At 30.3% G+C, this 26,975-nt stretch overlaps 1 protein-coding gene across 1 annotated transcript in view; it reads right to left on the reverse strand.

The window, feature by feature from the left end:
- LOC100166234 overlaps positions 1-26,975 on the reverse strand; it is a 567,258-nt gene that overhangs the window by 101,433 nt on the left and 438,850 nt on the right. Inside the window, exon 3 of the mRNA XM_001952454.5 lies at positions 22,807-23,015. Within this exon, the coding sequence (XP_001952489.2) occupies positions 22,807-23,015 (209 nt within the window). The remainder of the gene's footprint in view (positions 1-22,806; positions 23,016-26,975) is intronic.

Here is a 26,975-nt window from a genome sequence, read left to right on the forward strand (position 1 = left end):
ATTATAATATTATGTGTGCCATATTCTCCAAGTATAATGAATCAAAACACAATGCATGAGCAAATCGTAAATTATTTCCAAGGTTAAATTTATTCAAAAGCCAAGTTCACTCAAAAATTGCAATGCACGTGAAAATAGTTGGGACTATTTTTCCAATACTTCCTGTTTTAGAATGGTCAAAAGCGCAGTAGGAGTAGGTAGGTAAAATTTACTTATTTTATAATACGTAAACATCAAACATCGCCAGTTACGTATTCATACAAATAACATCAAATAAAGGTCGATAGTGGCCGTTTTCGACAACAGGAAATATAAAAACAGCGATGGGCTTATAAATTATAAATATATCTCTACGAGACGTAAAACATAATATCCAAACGAAGCCTTTGACCGGTAGTCGTCACCGACTAAAATATAATATATACTTATACATATAAGTGTGTGAGTATCAGTCACTCATTCATACAAATAATAATAATAATAATAATAATGAAAACAGGCAGATGGGAGGTAAACCGTTTTCGGCGAGCGAAAATATAATAAAATCGATGTTCTTGTAATACCAAAAAAATATTAGTCACTCCACATAGGGATGAGTCGTAAAATATATTTACGAAACGACGTCGTAGTGTTTGACCGGTATTCGTCGCCTCTTTCGTAGGTAGTACCGTCACCATATTATACGACCATCTCTCGGAGTGAATGTGCGAAACGACTAATTTAGAACGGATCGAGGGTACGATAATATACACACTTATACAAATATATTATACATTATACATACATGTGTATGTGTGTGTGTGTGTGTGTGTGTGTGTGTGTATTATATCTAACACGCGCGTGCACCAGCACATACATTGATACGTGTAATGTGCCGTGCGCGCGATCATATAATGTATACCGGACAATCACGAAACGGTTTTAAGTGCAGTGGAACGTTTAGTGCAAACAAAAGAGGAACGCCCCCCTCGTTTTCCACTTAAACCCCTTGTCTTTTCCATTCAATAGCAAAGTTGTTCGAGTTGCTTAATGGTCACCACCCGGCGTACATATATATATGTATATTCTCTTCCTTTTTTTTGCCTTTATATTTTTTTTTTTTTTTTGCTCCTTCCATACCCATTAAACTTTGTCGGTCGGACAGTATAATAGTACGCATGTGACAAGAATGTGATATTTATCTGAATTTAAGAGTTCCCTCTACCTCGTGTACATGTCAGAACTCTCGGAACGTATTCATAATTTACGCAATTAAAATGTAGAATACACTCTCTTGCTGCTGTTACAAAAACTTTTAACAATGTTGTTATTTATAACTAGGAGTCGAAAAGTTTTAGAACCACAAAAAAATAATAGTAATAAAAACCGTATATATAATACAGAATAAGCATATATATATATAATATAATACATATAGAAACGTATGGAACGTACTCTAGTACCACAAACGCAATGGTCCCGCGGTGTTTCGGTGAGGTGACAAGAGCGTAGTTAAAATGGTATACGTGCATTACTCGTGTTTACCTTATTATTCGGTAGAAAATTATAAGTAGGAGGTACCTATATATATATTCTGCGAAATCATAAATACGACCGTGGGTGTATTTAAATTTATTAAAACGTACAGATTCGTTCTAGGAAACAAAAAAGTAGGTTGAGAAACTAAAAAGGCGATGAGCGCATCACAGGTCTCCAATATTATAACCGTTTGCAAATTCGTGTAACGGACCTAGTCAAAATTGAATGGAAAACCTTATGGCAATAACTGGATTTAAGACTAAGGAAAATCAAAAGCAATAACATTTAATGGTCAAGTCACACTACTGATTCAAATAGAAAATCTATAATAAATGGACTCCGTGATGGTCATATAAGACTAACTAATGGGCACTTAGAGACAATAAATGACCAATCGACATATTATAATACTTGAGGAATGGTACTCACAGTACATAAAATATTTGTATTAATATGTAATGTCACAAATGCCTTGACAACTTTACCATTTACAACATTCCAAACACCAATACCAAAACCCAAACTCTTCAAACAAATTATATTTTCTTAAACAGCGAAATGTATAATGTATAGTATAGTGACTTAAAATCTATAATTAAAACAAATTATGTTAATATTGTCATGATTATTATATAGTGATAAATAATTATCAACTATAGATTTGATGTTTAATTTATAATTTGTAACCCAAAAGCATACCACCAAACGTCAAACAAATTATAAAAAAAACGAAGACATTTAAAAAAAAATGATTGTAAAAGATTTAATAAATATTTTTTACTAGGGTTTCATTTTTATTGTTTGCTTATATTATTATACGTCCAATAAATAAATATTGGAAGTCCTATTAATTTCGAAAAAATATGTGTCAATTTTGGAATGCTGACAAGAGTATTATTTGTTTAAATAAGTTTATAGTTATGAAATTCATAACTTGCAATAATAATAATTATACGAAATATATGCATGCTCATTTTATAACAAATTTAAATAATATGAAACCCCAGCTAAGCTAATAATTTAAAATATAACATTTCGCTATTGTAGGATAGGTAAATTTACATTTTCAAAATATATAACAGAATAATATTAATATATAGTAAAATACAAATACAATGTATATGAACTCTCGAGTTTCTAAACAAATCGTACATTTCTATGAATTGAAAAATGCATAAATAACAAGAAAACAAGTATAATGTAAATCACACCTGTCCAGAGTCCATTATTATTAAATTTTGTTTTCTAACCCGAATCGTAATGTGTTTGAGCGAATTACCTTTTTTATCGGAATGAGAAAAGCAATGTGCAGGGTGAGTTTCATATAATGTGTTTGCGTGTGTATAATGCAATGTGTTAAGGTGATAAGAAATTTTATTTCGTGACCGAAAATATTGTCAAATATGTATAGATTTATCGAATGATATATTATGGTTATAACATTTATCAGGGAACCTATAAATATCAGTAGGGCTTGAATGTTGGGAATGTAAAGTCGTTATAGAAGTGTTATCAGTTGTTATATGTAGTGTATTCATCACACCCAAATATCTATTAAGTAATTAATGCATTAAAAAAAATTAAAATAGAAAAAAAAACTCAAAATTATATATTATCAATATTCCTCAAACATTTTTGTGAGGTAAACAAGAATATTTACAAACTTGAGACAAGTACTCGCATGATAGATAAAATAATAATGACTGAGTAGTCAGTAGATATATACAGAGCATTAAACACTAAAATTTCAAGGCAAGGAAATTTAAAACAAACGTTACAGTACTATATTTGATACAAACGGTTTGGAATATAAAAAATAATGCATTTATAATTTTTATATCAGTTTAAACAATAAGACTTTTAAATTTGATTCGTGATTTTTATTAATGAAAAAAAATCAATGAATTTTAAATGATACTAGTAGAATTCAGAGATAGTCTAAATTCTATTAAAATAAAAGGGAATACGCATTGATAAAATATTGTCCAAATGCTTTATAGAATATTAAAAAACGATCACCAAAATACATTGTAATATTTTTAAATCATTTGCAAATACACAATATGTATGCATGGTTGCACAAAAATGCATTGCAACTTTTACAAACTCATCTAAACGCATACACTCTCAGAGTTTTTTCGCTACGATTAATAGGAATTTTGGGTAGTAATAATTATACGATATGATAGCGAGTCTGATTGGTTGCTAATCGGCTGTCTGTATTGTTTTCTGGCTAATGTTAAATGGTTCTTATTAAAGTGGGTGCAAAAAGATTGAATTATAACGAATATCAGATGAATTTGAATACTATGAAATTTCAATTCTAATTTCGACAGTGGAATTAAAATTAAATACCCGTTCTTTGTAATAAATATGAACGTTGGAATAGTTGTGTATTATAAAACAAAATATGTATTACCTTTAAACAGTTTTAATATTTAATAATGATATTATACTAAAATAATACAGTGGAATGTAAGTATTGATGAAAAATATATGTGGGTGTCAGTCTTCAATCTGCCCAGTAGGTTACAAGTGGGTCACTGTATAATGTCATTGTATACGAAAGACAATTTTGAGCGAAGATGGTCGGTCAGCCTATGATATATTACTAAGTATATTTGATGAAATTATTGTAAATAAGGCAAACTATATAATACTTGAGCAGTTGTTCAGTTTTTTAGTGCGTTCAAAATATATCAATTTATATCATTATAGTATTATTTACCTATGTTTAGGAATGAATAATTTAATAATATTAATATATTTATTTATAGTAATGTGTTTGACATATTCATTTTTTGATTTATTAGTTGCATCTAAAATTTGGTCAGAGTACAAGTTTTTTACTAAGTATTGCATTTAAAATTCCATTTCCAGTATTTTTGACATAATTAAAATTATCAGATCGGCAACAAATTTGAAAATTTCCTGGTGTAGATATAAATTATACACCCTATATTATAATGTATAATATTGTACATACCTAGGTAATGATTATAGTATGTAAGCATATAAATATATATATACCTAGGTGTAGATTTTTAAGCAGTGTAAGTTTAAAAAAAAACTTGATTTATTAAATTAACTACATCATTATTTAGCCAGTACTAAATTTTTTTCTAGCACTTTCTACATGATTCACATGAATTTCCATACGTTTTTGAGAAGAAAATCTGATTAAATTGTGTTCCATGGAATTTAATTGGTATTATTTGCTAACTACTAAATACTAAGTATTTGGTTGTTAAAAATTTCAATTTCGTCCAACGTTATTACTCAACGCTAAAAATATTTGATTTTTATCATTTATAGTTTGATAAACATATCATACATGTCATACGCATAAGGAATGTCAATAGTTCAACATTATTATTTTAGCACTTAAAATGAGTACCCATCGATACCAAAAAGTTATTTTATTTTTTACCTCGTCATACATTTTTGAGTACTTTCGTACTGCACAATTCTTAATCGGCCACTGACAACATGTCTGTAATAAACAATTTTTACAATGTTCGATAATGAGACATTATAATTAAGTAAAAGCCTGTGATTTGATAGTTATTGTTATTAATACCACTCGAAAACCGGATCATGGGTGCACCAAAAATAAACTTAGCATACAATTCGGATGTTATGATGTTATGATGATGTTATGATTGTTTAATCTTTATCTGCCACACGTAATACGCGCAAATTTGTATCTAATGGTATTCTACGAGAGTTCTTCTGGAATGCCCTAAGGTTGACACATGACAAAGAGCTATACATAAACCAGAGAATGATAAAGGTTTAGAAATAACATTGTAAATGAAATAACAATAAACACAATGCACATCATGAGATTAAAATGTGCGTGTTGTACAGTTCGGTAGAAACGTGACCGTGGCAAGGTCATGGCTTTCTAATAACAAATTCAAAATTATTTTTGTCATATAAATTGTGAGCATTTCATGGAAATCATGCATCACTTCACTACCCCGAATAATTTGTGCCAACGAATTTCATCATAATAGTGTGTTGTACTTTGGAGTGTTATGAATTTTTTTTAAATTTTTCAGCAATAAAAACACGTTCAAGTGTTTAAAGAGAAAGTGAACAACTGGGAAAATTTTATAATTTCTCAAAAAAAAGAGCCAATATAATATCTCGGAATATTTTTTTTTCTAATGCAACGGTTTTTCATTGATTTCAAACGAATTAAGACAATTACGAAAATAATTCGTACACCACACTGGCAAAGAACGAGTGACCAACTTTTCACGACTTGAGTTCCATATAGGATTTATTTATTATTATGTTTTTTCTCATGTAATTCTACGAGGTGCTCGGCCTTATACGACAACACGGTGGTGCACAAAGAGACACGAAAACATGTCCCTTATTGAACTGAAACTATATATATATATAATATACTATATACAGTAAGGAGCTTACGTGGAAAACAGCGTCAGCGGTCGTGAGAGAAATGTGAATCGCTGAATGGAGCTGCAAGTGGTGGTGGTGGTGGTGGTGGTGGTGGTGGTGGTGGTGGTAGTAAGGAGCTTTGTGGGATACGATGATCAGACCATCGCGAATCAGACAAGCCGGCTGAGTCTGGTGAATAGACTGAAACGTCGGCGGACGGATGAACACAAAGAAACTAGTCGTCATCGCCGCCACCATCGGGGTGCAGATCCGATAATCTCGAGTTAATCTCGTCGTGGAACGACCGGGTATGGTATCAACCGTACCCTATACATGCCTACATACCTGGGAGTAACCCGCGTGCATTATACCATTACGCAAAACACAGGTCGTGTGCACATAATATACTTGGGCTGGGGTGCACGTGTTAAAGGAATTTTCGTTGGGGGCGCGTGCCTTTACCAACATATTGCCCCAACCTACCCCTCGCTGAAGCAACTCACCTTTTATAAGGCGTCGCCATAGCCCTAATATGACCTGCAAATTTCATTAACTCCGAATCGTCCACCACCGAACGCATTACGTTATATATATTATATAACCATGCTCGTTTTGGACCATTCATTTTAATGCGATGAAATTCTCAGTTTGTGTGCGCCACGCGTGTGTACGGGAACATAAGCGTTTATAACATCTTCGTTTTCATTTTCACGCAAACGGCTAAAGGACTTGCTCGCCCGGCCGTGTGATTGCGCCCGTCCGCACGTGACCATGAACGCGGTAACATAATGTTAATTTAATATTATTATATACGGCAAAACCACCTCTAAGCGGCCGTCACGAGTCTTACGCCTATGGTTAACACCGCAAGAGCTTTTAAAATTTAAAATTTCACCAGACGGCTGATTTCGAATTTCTGAGACCATCGTTATACCAAACAAGTTTACCCAAGCATGTTTTTGGTTTTATCATTTTCGTTTTTTTTACCATGCGCAATCGATTATTAAAATCATTCGTCAGGTTAGTTATAGATCCGAGTGACAGTCTTTGCTACGATGATGCAACACAACGCATTCGAAAAGTCTAATAAATCCGGATTAATGAAATGACAACAACTCGTCATGCATATATATTTACATTTTAGAAGAATTGTGAATGTCTCACTTCTCTCCGGGGGGTTTGTGATGCCGATAATGTAATCGATATGGCATGAAGATTGATGACTTCGTGCGTTCCGGCTCATTTGTATCGATTGACTGGCTTATAAACTACTTACCGACATCGTGTTAATATAAATATTATATAAATAGTGTTCATAGCTGTTAGCGAAACATTAGTTCATTAACTCGAGTAATTCAGATGCTAAAAAAAAAAAAAATACGAGTGGAGGTTCCCCATCCCAATTATTATTTATAATTCTGCTATTTGTATATATAATTGAAACCTATTGAAATATTTTTTATTCAAACTGAAATTATTAATGTACCTACTTTGCTTTTGAAAATAAAATAATATTCATCGTTGAAATAGTAGGTCTAGGACTCTTTATTTGATCTCCAAATAAATTGTCATTTATGATTTACGTGTAGGTAGGAAATATTTTTCAAATCATTTATAATGCCGCTAAACGTACCGTAAAATGTTTGTCTAACATTTAATTTTATTCAGGATTTGAAGCTCGGTGGATTTCAATGGTCACCTATAGTAACGGCCGTGCAAATAGAACTTAAATCCCGATAGACGAGACTAGTTGGTACCCAAAAGTTTTCGGCTTAAACTTTTCAAACCACTATATAAATTGACTTATGTGCGAGGATGGGAATGAAAAACCAACATTTGAGAAGGTCAATATGGATTTCACAATCTGAGTCGCGGAACGAATTTAAATTGTCCGGAAAGCGAATCCTCCGTCTTTAATCACGTAATCCCGTAGACCCGCGTATATTCTTTCCAAACACACTGCCACGGTCGGATTATGGGTAGACTCGCAAAATGAAAACCGCACAAACTTGCTAAACCTTTCCAGGCCCATATTATGCAGCGACATTAACAAGTGTAAGTTATACTAGGCCGAAATGGTTAAAAACAACTCCCGAAGATAAACTATCGTACGAAAACCGTATTATTATACAATTTAACGTCGTCTACCAACCAAAAACATGTGTATAATAAAACAATATCGTATTTCGTCTGATTGTGCGCTTACCTTACCTACTTTTTACGGCAAAACTATTTGAGATTAAAAAAAGCACAAACTTTTTGCTATGAACATTTTCATTTTTTTTTTTATGTTCAATATTAATTAATATTGAAGTCATGATAGCATAGTTTCAACCATACATGTTCTTGTAAAAGTATTTATTTAAGTTTAAAGGAATTTCGTTATTTTATAGATTTTCAAAGTTTTAAATTTAAGTTTACAAACTTTGTATTGAATATAAATATTTCATATTTTTAACGGGATGGAAAATGTATCGAAAATTATACCAAACCATGTATTATTTATACAGTTTGAATAAAAAACGAAAATGAAAAGTTCACAATATAATTTATTATTTCTTTTGGTGTGTACCGACTATATAATATTTATATAATTTTTGTTTTTCACCAATTCAAACAGTCATTTTAATACGATTTCACGAAGCAAATTTTTAATTTGACAGGCGATACAAATTTAACTGTTATTGAACTTAACGAAATAACAAATTAATTTTTTATGTACACAACTTATTTAAATTTGCAAATGCAATACACGTTTTGTGTCTAAAAATATGAAGTTAACCTACATATAACGTCTAGAATCAAATTCGATGCGAAGACACCAGCGTTAACTTTTTTCAAAACTGTAAAAATATGATCAAGCTTATGATGGTGATTGTGACACTTAAAACATTCCTGTATTCGATTGTAATTTTGACTAGACATACACATGAGTAGATGCACATTGCATAGAAATAATGGAATAAGTACTGTGAAAATTCTAGCGGTCAAAAATAAAATCGTGGCCTGGTTTGGTGTGGAGATTGTCCTCAGTCACAAAACGTGTTCTGAGGTTCAGTGTCAATCAGTGTCACTACTTCCCGGGCTTTAGTGACAAATCCTCAATTCATATACACACGTGTCCTAACCAACCGTACACTCTCCCACAGTTAAAACCTACTAAATAACCTTCAGACTAATGAAAATAGATGTTGAAGCCATAACTCAATAAATAAAATAAAACAAAAAACAAATATACTGTAGGAACCATGGAGACTCGTCGTAATTGGTCAAGCTCTCCATAATATCGACTTTGCACTTCATCTAGGACGATGGTTAATATATAATAATAATATATTCACGGATAATCCCATCAGCAAACACTGTGTATACGCAGACGCACAATCAGCTTCAAACGGTTAGGTATATAAGTATAGCCTCGGATCGTATCGTAATTTTATGTGTTTTGGGTAACCAAGCGCACATAGTGTTGTGTACGAGCCCCGACGCATCGGCCGCAGTAATGATACGAAATTAATTTGTAGGATTTCTGCCCTAATTACCTGAGCTCAGTCCATATTTACCGTACGTATACACGGTTGCGTATGATCGCAAATACGCGCACACACACACACACACACACACACACGCACACACACACACACACACACACACACGCACACTCATGTTAAGACGTTCACCACGAATGTAGTGAGCCTCGGGGAAAATGTGACTTGAGATAACGCAAGTTCATGATATTACTGTTGTAAAATTCTCATATCGGAAATGTGGATTTCTTTCCAGACACTCGTTCCGCTTCTTGTAAAAAAATAACTTATTTAACTTAAGATGGAGCAAATTCTACGCTGAACGTTGAAATATAAAACTAATTTCGAAATTAATATACATATATTATGTAATTATTATACGTATGAAATTACATTTAAACTATGTATTAAGACGGTACTTATAGGTATTTTTTAGCTGATTATCGATACCATCAATATTGATAACAATAATGGAAAATTCAATTTTAAGCTATTGATATTTGATAAATTACATAGTCAATTTTCTAATTGGTTTAATTTCATAAATCAAAATATCATTAAAAAAAAATTACAGTTTGTAGCTTAAAACCAGATTTTAATCACTAGCAAGTTTTTTGTTGTACTGAATGACCGTGAACCAAGGAAACTTGAAGGATCAATACTTCAATATAATTTATAAGCTCCCAATCAAAAATTAATGATGTGAAATAATGTAAAAGACTGAATTTAGATTGACAACGACTAATCGTTTTACTAATGATATTCAAAGGTACACTATGTTAGCCGCGTAGACAATATTTTTATGTGGTAGACATTTTCCAAACGAATGCTTTTTTTTAATTCATGATTTATCAGAATTAAACTTTCATTGGAACAGAGTAAAAATGTTTCCGAGTAAATGATAAAATGTATTGTTCTACAAATTTTTAAGATGATTTGAATTTTGAGTTCCAAGAACGCATTCAAATTAATTGTTTGTTCCGACACTGAACTTGTTGTAATATTCCGAGCTTTAAATTTTTTTATTTTTAATATGCATTATTATAATATTATATTCTCGACCCGATGAAATTTAATTGCGTACAATTAAATTCGATTCTCTGCAAGTCAACAAGTATTGTTATGCTTAAAAATATTTTTTATTGTTCGTAGAAATGCAGTCACTGCCTCTTGAAGAAACCCAAAACTATTTTGATCCAACCAACACCGTTACGTGTTAGACTGTCTGAAGTTGTGGGAGGGGAATTGAGGTGCCGCTAAAAAAAATTGAAAATAACGACGAGCTTAGTTCATTTTGTTCAATTCCGTATTTCGATTGATTTATTAACATTCATCGTTTTCATCGTACGCGTTTGGTATAAAAAAATATATAATATATATATTACACTATTACGAACGACAGAAGACCTCGACAGTCACACGGAGACATAATGGGTACACGACGCGCCTTAACGTATCGTATATTGGTTGTTGGAAGAGGTGGAGTCTAAAAATACAGTAAAATACAGTCAGTGGTTATGGTAAAAAATACAATTTTTTCACGACATTTCAGCAGATTTAATTTCGTGATCAAAACGGAACAATAATGGTAAAAAAATAAAAGGACATCCGTTACTATACGACTGGACAATACTATATATAACAATAATAATATTTCCGTTTGGACGTGCTCCTCGGGGAAACATTAAGTAAAATATTATATCCGTACAGGTATATTATATAACTCTGTGTTGTCAGCCACCATAATAACGGTAATAATATTATCGTTTAACGGATACCACACCGAGATTGTTTCAATATTTAATATTTATAGTTGAACGGTCGGTTTTAATTTTAAACTCTTGCGTTGTTTATCAAAAGATGCATAATCATAATTAATGAGCTTGGCGCAACATTACACGATAGTATTGCGTATATAATCAAAATATTATGTATTGTATCCAAACGTTCAAACAATGCCCGCGGGAGTCCATGTTTGTATTTCGCCGAGCGCTCGATGATAATATTATGAAAACTCTATGACTATATATACATACCGGACTCAGCTTATTAAGTAAAATATATTGAATGTTGATACTATAACTAATAACCGTGTCCATGTTATGAGCGGCTTGTTTGCCCAAATCAATTTTTAATACGCTTATCAAATAGTATAATAATAATAATATGCTCTATAGCTTTATACTGTAAATTGAAATACAACTTACTAAATAATTGCAGGTACAGTTTTATATTACGACGATTTGACTTATACCTACAATATCATAAAACCGTATCGAGTAAAATTCCCGGTGTGGCGTCTGGATCGCGGTTTTTGTTTTTAAAATCATAAACTTTTCCGTTTGTCGCTTAGATTACACGACGATTTATTTAATATGTTGATTACTAAAGCGTTTATTGTGAAACTTTTTTGTCGAAATTAAATGTTTGTCGTCACCACGGTATATACCTACGCGAGTTTTAGTTCACCGAATGCATGCGGGTGTATATTGGTGTTTTATGGTGCCAAAATGTAATATGGGTATAGAACATTGATCAATAATGGATTTAAAGTTTAGGATTTGTATCATTAAAAAAGTTTACTTAAACGACCCGAATTTTCCAATCTCGTAGTTTTCTCGTTGCCTGGTGAATAGAAGCCCAGAAAGTAATTGTAAACTTGTTTGGAGTCACACACATACGACAAATGACGCGTGCAAGTTGAATGTCACGCCCTTGCCAGCCAGCCATTCGTACAACCGTTCTACGCAGCTGTTTTTTTTCGTTAAATATATTTTATTTTCTTTGAACTCCATCACGTGAGTACGACCAGCGTCCATCGATTCAAGTATTAAAGTATATTACGATATATTGTACATTACTCTGCAACATTCTATATTATACCTATATAACGAGAGGTGAGTGAAATACGCAATATTTTTACCGTGAAAGCTGGAATAATATAACAAAATGCATCTCATGGCTTTCATTTTTTAACTTATTAATCTCTCTTCATTCCAAAACTTTTTATAGATGTCGTTTATTTAGTAAAAGTTTTTCAAACCAAACATATTTTCAAAAGCCAGATTACAGCTTTCAACGTAAACTGGGGTTTTAGATTCATCAATACGACCTTGGTAGAAATTGATGGGATTACGTTTCATTTTTGTTTTGATTTTTTGAACAATAAGACTAACAAACAAATTGCTGGTCTAGAAACGAAAATTTATTTGACAGAAAAAATAAAACTTACAACAACATAAATATCAAATTATTTTGGAAATGTGTGTCCATCCGCATGCAGTATTAATAATTCAATATAATTAGAATTCAAAAACAACGAGGTAAAACAAATATTTATTTCTGAAGTAATGCAACAATTGTATCAATATTAAAGAGGATGATGAAATATGTATCATATTATTTACAATTTTGTCACGTAAATAAACGAGTGATAATAGAGAGGGCAGTGACCTCGATTAACTCCATAATATATTAATTATCGTATTTGTGTTTTTTGTTAGAAATCCACATTTGCTCAATTATTCTATCACTATCAAATGTCAATACATCTAGTAGATGGTTGATACAGAATGTGTGCGGAGAAAGGTAAGATTTTGGTGGTAAAAGATAACTTTGATTTGGTTCTGCAGGTGAAATAAAATAATTCAATATAATTAAGCAATAGAGTATAGCAGTGTAGGTACATTGTGGCTAAGTATTGTTTTTCTAAATTATTATCGGTCTACTATTGAATGAATAATATATTATAACTTATTTTAAAATACGTGCGTGTATCAGACACACGACCGAAGTGAATATTTAAATAAATACTTAACTTTGATTAGATTTGTATAAAAAAGGTTACATTATTTTGTTTTTAAAAATCGTTTAGGGTAACGAGGAATACGTAAACGAATGTAGAGCGCCTTCCCAGTGTTTTCCATATCCCACATCTGGATTACATGTATTCTATGGTTGTGGCAAGGAAACGGCTCTGGAAGTTTGCAGTTACTGCTAGGTGCAAACAGGTATACGGTAATTATCGTATTCGTACGGTAAAATAAGACCAAGTATGGTATATGTATATACAACTATATATAAATACTAGATGTCCCGTCCGACTACGTTTCCCGAGCCAAAGATTAGTATTTGTAAAAAAATGTTAATCAAGTATGAGCTACCTTTTAGCTACCTAGGTTTACGGGAAAATTTGCTTCTGTGTACCTCGTTTGAACTAATTTGACCGAGTTTGACAATTCACCTGTGGTGGATTGGATATGAAATTTGATATAAATCGAATTTAGTTAAATCTACCCTCTAAATTTTCCTGAAATCTCCAAAAACGATTTGAAATTTTCATAATATCGGTTAAGTAGTTTTTTAGTACTCATATAAGCTACAAACATACATTTAACTATTATATTTGTTTTAAGATATAATTTCTTTATTCGAAACTACAAACGGAACGTTTTAATGTATGCTTTTACCTCATCTACCCGAGTAACCAATGGCAACCATTTATAAACGAATCTAATTTTCAATTTCAATTAGAAATTATTTCCATCGTAAATCTCAAAATCCTTTCTTAAATTTTCAAAAAAAAAAAGGCCACTTATCGAGTTAACAAGTATTCTATCTCTGAATTTGGACCAAGCAAGAGACATTTACACAAATTCATTAAAATCGGTTAAGTGGTTTCGGAGATTAGCGTGATCGAACATCGTGACACGAGATTTATACACATATATACTAGCTGAATATTCCAATTTCGCCCATGTGCAGTTTGTTTATGGCAAATCCTATGTGGTATAATATACGCGTATAGGTGTATCTCAGTCTTAGCTTACCTCGGTTTACTGGTAAATTTTCGTCAGTATACATAGCTTTGTGAATTAATTTGACCTAGATAGGGAACAGCGAGTCGTGGATTGGATTTCGCACTGTCTAGGTATATATTTTTTTTAACACGGTTTAAACTACTTACTCTCTATACTTTTCTGACATCTCTAAAAAGCATTTCTGAGATTTTCGTCAAATTGGTTTTAGGCCAGATCTGTCCATTGGCTTGGGCTGTGCGTTGATAGATCAGTCAGTCAGTAACTTTATCCTTTTGTATATAGAGAGATAAATAATATGTTGAGTTTGTGATTATCATTCCCGTTTTCACTTATGGCACGCAGGAGTTTTTATAAAGTAACTAATTAAGGTACCTAACAATAATGTACTATTTTGGTAGTCTCTAAGACTATAGGTACAGACATACTTTAATTAGTATTGTTAAAGAGTATTTTGAAATAATAAACACAGGAACTAGGTAGACATTTTAGAAACCGAAACCGTCCAGAGTGTCATCGTTATCCGTCTGCCCACGAAAAAAACTAACCCCCGGCACACAAAAATAACCATCCCCCGGTCTACGAAGAAATATCCCTTTGCAAGACCGAGAGACATCGGGCGCGCCCGGTTATCGTCGAGGGAAATGAAAAACGATTATCATATACGCGGCGAGTTATTTATCGTCTACTACCCCACACGCACTAGTGCACTACACACTTATATTGCACGTTCGGATCATCCAGACGTGATAAATATACACGAACGCGTTATACATATACTCGTTGTATAATATATATATATATTATATACTATCAAGTGTGTGCTCGATTGACGTTGGCAAACGCGTCTGTAGCCGGCGTGGGAGCAATATTCACGAGTAGGAACCACCGCCGCCGTGCATCATTTGTCGAGAGAAAAGCGAACGCGAAAAGAGAATAATAATGCGTTCTGCTCGGAGATCGTCCGTCACGATTACGTTAATATATTATTAATAAATCGCCGTCGTGTATTAAACGTTGAGCGTGTATTAAATGGGGGTGCGTGTCTCAAAACGGCGACGTCACCGTAGTTGCAAAACTACAAACGGATTTTTACGATCGTCGACGAAGAAAATCATATACGATTCTAGGATGAGCCACCGTGACCGCCCACCGGTGCACGTGTCTGAAATTAGTTTTCATGTGAACTTTATTGTGATACCTTAACGGAAGATTTACTAGCCAACGTAATGCCGAAATATTTCATCCGAAAAAGTGCGAAAAATATGTCGGATAAACACGATTAACTCTGAGTCATGGAAGATTGTACTAAAAATAATGCATTTCCTAAAAAAAAAATAATATCATTTGTATTTCTCGGGAAATTAAGAACGTAATATTCCAAACAACGGGACAAACAAAAAACAGAATATAAATTAAACATAGAATTTCGAGCTTGTCCCTCATAATTTGTTTTTACTAAATCATAATTACAGACACTGATTGCTCATAATATAATTATTATTTACCGGCAACTACTGTGCCGAGAGACAAAATATTACAAAATAAAATAAACGACAAATTCTCATGTAATATCTATACCTATAATTATTATATTATATTATTTTAATCAATTTTTTGTGTGGATAAATCATTTATTAGTTTGCACAGTATAATTTGGTATATTCATGGCGTTATTGAACCGATTTAAGAATGTATGATTACAATTAAAAAAATTTAAAAAAAAATCATACGCATTATATACATTAAGTATATATATATTGCAATGGCTATTATTATTTTACGATGACTCATTTTTCAAAAAAAAAGTAGATGAAGATAAATCAATATAATGTTTATGATCATAAAACGTTTAAAGCCAAGTATAATATTATTTTTTTATTTATTTATTATGTTTTTGTTCGATAAAGAGAAGATAGAAAAATAAAGTATTATTTTGCAGGCTTTGCTCGTCTTAAAAGTTATTATATTGTTAACTTGTGATAAAAAAATATATGCTACCTACTAAATAAAATGAGGTGTAACAACTGAACCGACGCACCATTATGATATTATATACATTTATATATATATTATGAGTAATCATTAAAATATAACAATACTCAAATGATAAAAAAAAAATATGTGCATCAAAGTTGAAAATAACCGCAAATGCAAAGTCACTAGAAACCAGAAATATAGAAAAGTTTCTTATTCTTAAACATTATACCTACTGTGTATACCTTCAGTATATATTGGCAAAGGGTTAAAATGGATTAATTTTGTTTGGCATCTTTTAAAATAAATTTATAATATCAAAACTTTTGAAAATAATTATTGAAAGAAAAAGTTTGAGGTACCTCACAACTTTTTCTTATTCATATTATCATTCAGAACATATTTGTATTTATATATTTATTTTAATAAGCCTTGAAAAGTCAATTTTATTTTCAAAGCATTACAATTTGTACGCTCTTTTTACAGTAAGATAATTTCAGTATATTTATAAAAAATTACACTTGAACACGTATATTTCTAATTCCTAAAAAATGCGAATTTTCAAACTTTTAATGGTTCATTCTATTTAAGAAGCATGTGGTAAGAGTTATTGCAATTTTAAATATAAATATTGAAAAATGGAATAGTTTCAAAACAGATTCACCTAGTAGGTATCGTACATTTTTTAATACCACATAGTATCTGGAGCTTAAGCATACAAAATCCGATAGAATGATACCGTACAACAAAATCAATAGTTTGAGACTGTTGTAACAGAAAAAAGGTTATAAACGACCGATGAAAAAACAGCCAGAAAAAAGAAAGTATAATTGGATCTTAAAATTATTCTAATCGATCGACGGTCGGATAAAAACCGCTTGTTTATTTCTGTATATTTGAATTACTCGGTCACCAAAACTTTTTATTTTTTATTTTTTTCATTACGGTTTTTGTTTAATGTCTTATTGGTCTTTTTTTATACCAGTTGTAAAATAAAAAAAAAAATAAATAAATCGAAAAAAGTGGGGAAACCAAATCGCATCGCTTAGTAATTTATTTAGTGTCTTATAAAAGTCTAATTAAACCGATATTTAATGCTCCAAATAAACGCAAACTCGCGTATTTGTTTTTATATTTATTTTTTTTTTCGTCGTCATTATTGAAACGGCCGAAAGAAGTTAATTTTAATTCTCCTAAGGAACACAGCCAGCACAATCTGTGGCGACGCGGCTGAGCCTTTAAATCATCTCACGTTTTGCCGACGAGTTTTACGCGTTACGGATTATAAATCGAACAATTTTCTAAAATATCGCGTTTACTGGCTTATAACGACGTGTACACAGTAATTGTCCACTACCTTCGTCGATGTAAGAGTGCGCACCTCGCCGCCGTGTTCACGGACATTACACATTCCATGACATCGTCCGACACGATGGTCCGTGCGGCGAGTGCATAACCATGTACTTGATTAATTTATTATGAATCCGAACCGTTGAAATTGTACAATAATGTTCGTATACAACACACATATAGGTGAATCGTATAATACCTGGTCTGGGACCGAATCTAAAGGATCAGGAGAACGATTAAAAACACACACCACCTCACCTACAGATTTTTTTTTCCTATGTTCTTCTTCTATATTAAGAACGGATACTTTATAGTAAAATATTTGCAACTTTATTTTTGCTGTTTTTGATTTTAATTAAATATTCTATTGATATACGTAATGCAAAATATATAAATATGTAAGCTCGGAAGATTATAGTAATGAAATTAACATTAATTGACAATTAACTCAATTCCGATCGAATTAGTTGAGGATAAAATAGGCATATTTTAATTGTACGGCCGTAATTATTGTATTAAGAACAATTTAAAATAGGTATATTTATAGAGCTGATATTAAAATATTAATTTTTTAAAATACTGATTAGTGCTGGTTATCATAGGAAAATTCTTATAATCACTGTATCCAGTATTCAGTCACTGTAGATTTAATCATTCTTGGCCAACTACTAAACCTTTTAATGGGCTTGCACAATATTGGGTCATAATAGCGTTATATATCATAATATTAATTAATTACCTATTCAATATCAATAAATCTATTTGATTTGAACGACATAAATGGGAGACTAAAATTTGCGTCCGATATACCTTTAGTAGATTAGTAAGTCTAATAATATTAATAATATTAATATGCATATTTTTTAAGTTATATTTTATATCGTCCCAAATTAAAATAAATGAAATAAAATATTATATTTTTAATCTGAGTTAAATACTCAGATTGAGATATTTTGGCAAAACATTTTTATTACACTCAATATAATATGGCTCATTGCACATTTCATTACTTTAAAAATTTTATAATCATATTATTACTATAACTGAAAATATAGTCCCAAAAACAATATGAACATTTCATAAAAAGTTATTTGTGTTTATTAATACTATATTAAACGATATAAGACTTTTGTTTGTTTAATAACCTTTTCCATAAAAATGATATAAAATCATCAAATCTAAAAGTAACGTGCGTTCGAAATCCCGAGGCACAATTATTAATAACCAGTCAAAAAAAATAATTTAACGACATAATTGGTGATCTGGGATGCAACAAGTTTGTCTCCAAATAAACATATTATAGAAGGCTCAATATAATAAGATATGACGTATATTCAACTGAAGAAAATAATTTATTTATATTATAATATTAATGTTAAATTCATAATAATATTACCGTTCGTAATAATATCCCGTCGTTTCAAGTGCTGCGTAAAATATTATAAGAACAAAAAAAAAAGTTGGATTGAAAGGGAGCAGTAAGTAGTATTACGCAGCGATTACGCATTACATAAGTATATTATATTTATTTTACCTACATAATAATATCGTCGCCGTCGGTCTACTTAAAATATAGTTTTATTTTAGTTTTCGAGCACAAGTTGCAATGCGAGGGGTTATAAATCGTTATACGTACGAGATTCATGATCACACATGAGCTGAATACAATTTGATTTCCCACCGCCACACACTCCCATACAGTTTGTTTTTGACACATATACGCACACATGGTATTTCAGTGGCTCTTCTCACTGACTCACTGGTGTGTTAAAGTCGTTCTCAAGAATTTTCGTATTTGGAGACATTGTTTGGCTGACGTTAGTAGGTTTTAACGAGATGTTTGAGAGTGAGTTTATTATTTATTTTTATAACATTGATTTTATATATATATATACATACAATGCATGTGCCTATATATAATATTTTATAATAACGTGTTAAAACGAGATTTAAAGGACGAAAAAAATATCCAACGTGTGACGTAATTCGCCGGCACCTGTCAATCCACCATAGATTAGACCTGTATATAATGACAAGATGGTGGCGACATTTCTATCATCTCTTTTTTGAAAGTTTTTAATAAACGCTAATACGATATGAAAATAATAAGTCATGGATTATTATTTTCGTCTTTTTTCCTTACATTTTTTTTTACTCACACAAACATTTAAAATTCTTATTTACCCCACTAAAAAATAAAATGTGACAACATTAAAATTCAATTATAAGACATAATAACAATTATACGTTTTGAAAAAAAATTATCTGTACCTTACAATATATCAAATTTAAACTTTTATTGAACACAAATATGAAACATTTTGAGTTGGATTTAGCTTTCGATAAAATGTTTTAAATTTGTTTTATTTTACAATGTGCGTCATAAAAATAGGAAAAAAAGAATCATTTCAAAAACTAATTACAATACGAAAATCACAAATGTTTCTTAAACTTGTATAATAATATAGTTATTATTTAATAATTATTATTAATTAATACGATACTTTAATAATAATAATAATTGAACAAAATTAATAATTTATACATGACTCCACAACATTATTTGTTATAAATTAAAATAAAATCTTAATTTATTTTTACTTATATATTTCATGGGTGAATTATTAATATAAAATATTATGTCTATATTATAATAGTATGGTAAATTAACGAAAATCACCGTTCTTAGCGAATATTCTGTCATAAATTACGTTTCTGATGTATAAATACAAAATTTACTTGGCAACCATTTACTTTTAAAAGTTAAACTATGTTTTAGTAGGTTCCTAATAGTATTTGATAACAAAATATATAACAAAACTTATTGTAAACATGAAGAATGTACACAACATTCACACGAGTCTACGAAAAATGTTGTAACAAAATATGTTACTATAATTGGTAAAATATTATAATGTTAATAAAAGTATTTTCAGATTTCTATTAAGATTTATAAAACCATATTAAAGACTCATTATAAAATATGTCGATCCTTAGCCTTAAAAATTGGTTGAAACATGTTCCAGCAATTTGGTCTTGTATTACCTACTCTATCCACAAATTCGTTAGATTAAATTGGTGACAAATTAAACGGTTACTACAAAAAATTAACTGATGATAAGATATTTCCACCAGTTATTCGTTTGATAATAATATTCCAACCCCCTCTTACAACAAAATGATTATCTTTTATCATGTTATCATTGTTTGCTTAATTAATATTGATAACATGTGCCATTAATTATGAGAGGTAATACAAGGATAGGGGTAGACGATCATAAAAATGTGTGACCGGTTTGTAACCAAAGTGATCAGTTTGGTAGAACAAATTTCTTTTTTTATCACCGATGCTAATTTTTAGAGGAAATAGTCACCGATTACACATAACAAATTTCCGGTATATTAATACATTATTTCACGAACTTAAAGTGTACAACAAAGCTAAAATATAATATTATTTAATTATGCCGGCGTGTTGTATAGGCAAATCAACTACACGTATGATAAAACTATTTTAGGTTTTTAGTAATATTATAATTTTATTTATTGACACTAAAACATCAAAACCTAATATTATAATAATATTTACTCATGACTAATGAGTGGTTATATTCAAATATACACATTGTTACAGAATAAAGGAATATGTATTGTTTGTAAAATAGAGAAAACACGATTTGTATTGTGTCGAATAACATAACAAGTGTTATGTGTACATAACATTTTGCAACGAATGCATATTTTTTAAACATTGTGATTTCAATGAATGTATATAATTTTCTAATTCGTTAAAAATTAATTTTGTAAACACCTTTTCAAAATATGTATGGGAGGGCTTGTTTTAACTACTAAACCACGCTGATTTTTATGTGCAAAATAATAAATTAATTTCATGTAAAAATAGTTAAGGCACATGCATATAGGTAAAACCATATTATAGGATTATCATTCGTAAGAGGTAGAAAATAATTTTTAATCTTAGATCCCTGATTTAGATTTATTTGTAGAATATCTAAATAAACATTTTACGCATGGAAATTAGACTAGGTAATCGATTTTGTTAATTAACCTTTTATATAAAAAATAAACAATTAAGATAAGATTAAATTTTAATTGATTTTGAATCATTGGATTATTTTTGCTTTGAAACTTTACTTTAATTTTAATCTATAAATACTATATAGGTATATATATTTTTTGCTTTGTTTTATTCAAAATATATTCTTGGTAGCTACAATGTATCTATATAGATATTATGTGTACGAAAAAGAAAAATGATTGCAATTTTTATAAAAATATAATACAAAGAATTGATTGAACATACATAAAAATGATTGTTTCTGACTGTTGGCTGACCATATTTTAACGGAAATGAAGTGAGAATTTATTGCTCGTATTTATTTTTTTACAACAAACAATGGTTAAACAAAACATATCTTGATGCCCAATGGACATGCCGAGAGCATTAACAGAACATTTTTTTTCATATAAATTATAATCGTGAACATAAAACATTATATTTTTCGGCATAACTTCCACAAACTTTACTAATGATGTGTAGAATTAGCAAATCGGAAACATGTTAATTCATGTTATTGTCTATAATTAATTGTTAACTATTCGTATTAGTTATATCATATGTAAACAGATGTAATTTTACATTTTAAAAATGTCACGATTAAAATTGCAATTGTATGTGATAAAAATGTTAGCATTTATTTTTCCAACAAAATTGGTTAAAAATAATCACGAAATGACAAACACCGAAATGAAAACTGAGATCGTATGACAGTAGACAGATATATCCTTTCTTCTCAAGTGAACCGCGTTGGGCATAAAATTCTCTACGGTATTTTGTGTGTGTGTATATATACAAGTAAAATAATTTGATCACGTTTCTTAGGTTACACGTATGGTCACAAAACGTAATAAGAAGCCCTGTGCTGAAAAATTCATAAAAATGGAATTACATTGCGTTCACTTCGGTGTGTCTCGTGCGATATTTTTCTACGTACGACATTTTGTTCAGAACATATGATCTCAAAACAAAGATAAAAATATCAAAAGTGTTACACAGCGTGAGTGTGTGGACCGTGGATGGTGTAAGTCCATTCCCCAATGTCAGTGCGATATGTCTTGATGATTTGGGACTCGACAAACGCGCTCAAAACAAAACCACAAAGCGATAATAATTGGTAGGTACTTACCAATAACTGTTAGGTTCAGTCGGGAGTTTCTGGTCGGTGATTTCCGAAAGTCTACTCGACATCTGTAAATTCCGGCGTCCATTTCCGATACGTTATCGATGGTTAACATGGCCGGTTCGGATAGCATTCGGAAGTGTGACCTGCCCTCCAACGACTCGTCTTTCCAATGTGACTTGTTTGGGTCCGTAAACTTGTCTCGGATGTCCACGCTGTGAAATTCAAAACACACAATATCAATCGATGAATCAAAAAAATATTATATCGCACAATCCTATGCAAACTAAACGGGTACTTAAACTTAATTTATTAATGCCATCAAAATACGCGATAATACGCTCTGGTTAATGTGGTCAACGTGGTCAACGGGTACAATAATTGTATAGAGGTGGGAATGTTATAATTATAATAAAAATAATTCATGACATAGTTAAATGCGGTCCTGGAATTTCGTACGTTACAGAGAAATATCCATCAGAAGCATGGTTTGTCGATTCAACTAAATTAGTATGGGAAATATGATGACTGTGTTCTAAAATCAATACCTTTAAATCATTGAATGAATTGAAAGAAAAATTGTTGTTTTGAGAAAAATATAATATAAATTAGGCTGACAAATATTAAAATACGATAGCATACATATTGTAATACATTATATTTAATTAGAAAACTATTATTCACAATCAAAGCAATATATATGCATTTGCTCTGTGCAACTTGAGTAATTTTTAATATTAAAAAATTCATAAATTTAAAGTATATAATGTATAATATATAATATATATATATAATAGTATTTGATAATACACTTTTTATACGCATTTCCGAAAAAAAAAATGAATCCATATCATATTATTATACTATGTGCATACAAGTTTTAATTAAATCTCGTCGTGCAACATTTTTATCGGTTGGTGTATGAGATCCTAGATTTCTCTTTATAACTGGATAATTTATTCACTATAAATAATAATAATTAAAAAACACATGCACACACAGTTTATTTACTGGATGGGAAATAGTGTATTGAAACTGAATTCTATCTATTCACATTAATTAAGACATGAAAGAGAAAAACTTTTTTTTCATAATAATTTTATTAAAATGAGAGCTTATAATATGAAGTTGGCAAGTGCAATATGATGTGTATGTAAATTATGATATAATATATAATTATTGATTTCTGTGGCTGATTTTAATAATTTTACTAAATTCTATAAATTCTACTATGATTGGTTTCTAGAAAAATGTTCTTCTAAGGACATTTTTATATTTCTAGATTTGTAAGTTTTTTTTTTTTAAGTTTAAAAATTTAAAACCCAATAGAATGTTTTTAGTTAAAGTATGTAGATAATTTTTATTTAATTAAGTACAATGTAATATTATTTTCATTTTTAAATAGTGTATTTTGTAAACACATTTCCACCTCATGTGTTACATCTTTGTCAGACATTTCAGAAATAAAGTGTGTGGGTGGTCTATTAAATAGGTACATCAAAGATTAAATGAAAAATAAGGCGGGCTTTGTTTGTACAAATTTTCTAAAACTACAATGTATTTTCGATCATTTTTATAGCTCATTTGTGAACAGATTATTTTTCGTTTGATAAATTGTTTGTACACATATTATATACATATATTACTTTTAATATTAAAAAAATGCTTATGAAAAACTTGGTCTAGGTAGATTAACAGATTTTTAATTTGAATTTGTTTTCTCAATTTTTTAAAATATTATTTTAGCCATTTATGAATCTTGCAGCGATCATTCTTATACTATCGTAGTAACGAACTATTTTTTCGTATTCAAAGAAACCAAGATTGAACCAAATTGAATGTATAATGTACAATTTTACATAGAATAAATTCATTTTAATTTGAGTTTTGAGACTGATTTTTCAAAGTTGACGTGAAATTCTTCGATAATAAGTTTCCGATTTAGAAGGTGAGTACATATACATACATTTTGTAGTGTTACACATAATATGTACATTAACAGTTGTTTATTTTCTAAAAAAACAGAATACTACTGTTATGCAAAAATATTTTTCATAACTATAATTTGTATGCATATGAGGAAATATTTTTGTGCAAAAGGAAATTAGTACATACTTATGTGCATAAACACATTTTATATTATCACGCAAATGAGTGGTTATTAATTCTATAATATTTTTGGTATCCGAAAATAATGCATAAAATGGGATTTTAGCTTTACATGCCATGTAATTTTATACCACCGTGCAAACACTGATTTCTATTAAACCTCTAAGCATTCCAGTTGGGGTCGATGTGCACGTTGTATGGCTGATGAGAAAATGCTACCGTGTCAGACTATAAGGAAAATATGACAAGATATCCACGTTAGTTTTAATTAAATTTATCATTGTTGAACTAAGTAGTTTTAAGCACAATATTTTCTACTTAATACCTTTTTCGATTGTAAAAATAATTAAAAAATAATGAACCCAACAAATTGGAAAGCAGTTTTGAAATTCCTGAGGCGCGGTAAATTTATTACATAATATTATGAAAATATGCACTTTAAAAATGTTAAATTTAATTTAATAAAATTTTGTAACAAAAAACTTTTAGACAAGTTGTTATTGTTCAAAATTACATAAGTGTAAGTAAATTTACATACACTTTGTGATAAAAGTGATTCGGAAAGGTGCGCATTTTTATAAAACTGCTTATGCATTTTTCTTTACGTAAATGTAGAAGGTACCCAATAAATTATTTTAAATGAAATAAAAGATGTTATTATATAAACCAACGTTTAAATATAATAAAAATAGTAAATTTACACACCTTCAGTGATATAATATACCTACTTCAACGTTGGAAAACAAAATATATTAGCTGAACCAAAGGATTATTGAGCACAAATGTAACAAATATATTTTCAGGTAAATTAAAAGTGTTCCATATCATATTTTAAAATTAGCTTATGAACTTTTGTTGAATAATATTATTGGATTCTTAATAATAGCTCTAAATTCATTTTGAATTTCAATTTAGATGGTATAAGAAACAACTACGAACATAAAGTATATGTATACAATATTCACTATATATAATATATATTATACCTATATATCAGTAATTGTTCAAAATTAAACAAATTATAATAATTAAAATCATAAACTGAATAACAAATATTTGAGGAAAAACTGTTCTGTACATAATTATAATAAATTGTATTTGTAGAATAGAATGAAATATTATTATGAAATTCCTTTTGAATTGCTCGACAGAGCGTTGAACATGCATTTTTATTTTAAATTTCTCATTTATGCTGGTACAAGGACAACTCATCACTGATTAAGTCTCTGACCATAACTTATAAAATTGTCCAATAAACAAATATTTTTATACTTTACAATTTATTTATTTGTAACAAAAAGCTTAGATATTATAACATCTCCTTTTAAATATATGATAATATAAATACAAAATAAAAAAAATATTGTCATCGTTTTAACCTACATATTTTAAAATGTAACGGCGTGCAAAAAATATTGTGGATCGTAAGTCATAACGTACAGCGACGGATAGACATTTGTCTGTCTGATTGGCATCCTAATAAGTTTAAAAAAAAAATAATGGAATTTATATAATAAATCGCTCGTTAAAAATTACAAATATGTGCTTGAAAATTATCACATAATACGCTGGTTAGCAAATTCCTATAGTAAAACGAAAAGTTAACAAGTTAAATTCAGGACCGCGACTCAAGGAACGTCGTCGGTCGAACGAAATACTATGCGTTTCTAGCCAACGTCAAAGTTCCCAGAGCATAGTTTTAGTTTTTTATGGTGGGTTAGAAAGTACGGAAATCGCCTAAAGTAAACAGGAGTTGTTTAAAATATGTTCGTCACAAAAGGACTTTAAGTCGTTTAAAGCCGAAAGTTTGCACCTGTCCGCTATTTAGGTGTGTGTGTTGCGCAATGATAATATAATTACGTCGCTACATACACTTTGTGCATAATGTAATCACATAATAATAATATATTGTACCGTAACGGTGCAGTCGCGGTGGAAGGTTCGATTGCGAATTCGTGTTGGCTTAATATTGCAATAACAACGACGGTAATCGTTCGTCTCGAGTGCCAAATATCGTCGCGTTACCGGTTCGGAACGAATCAAATTATAATACCCACATCGGGGGG

Source organism: Acyrthosiphon pisum, chromosome X (assembly GCF_005508785.2).
Source record: "Acyrthosiphon pisum isolate AL4f chromosome X, pea_aphid_22Mar2018_4r6ur, whole genome shotgun sequence".
Classification (NCBI taxonomy): Eukaryota; Metazoa; Arthropoda; class Insecta; order Hemiptera; family Aphididae; genus Acyrthosiphon; species Acyrthosiphon pisum.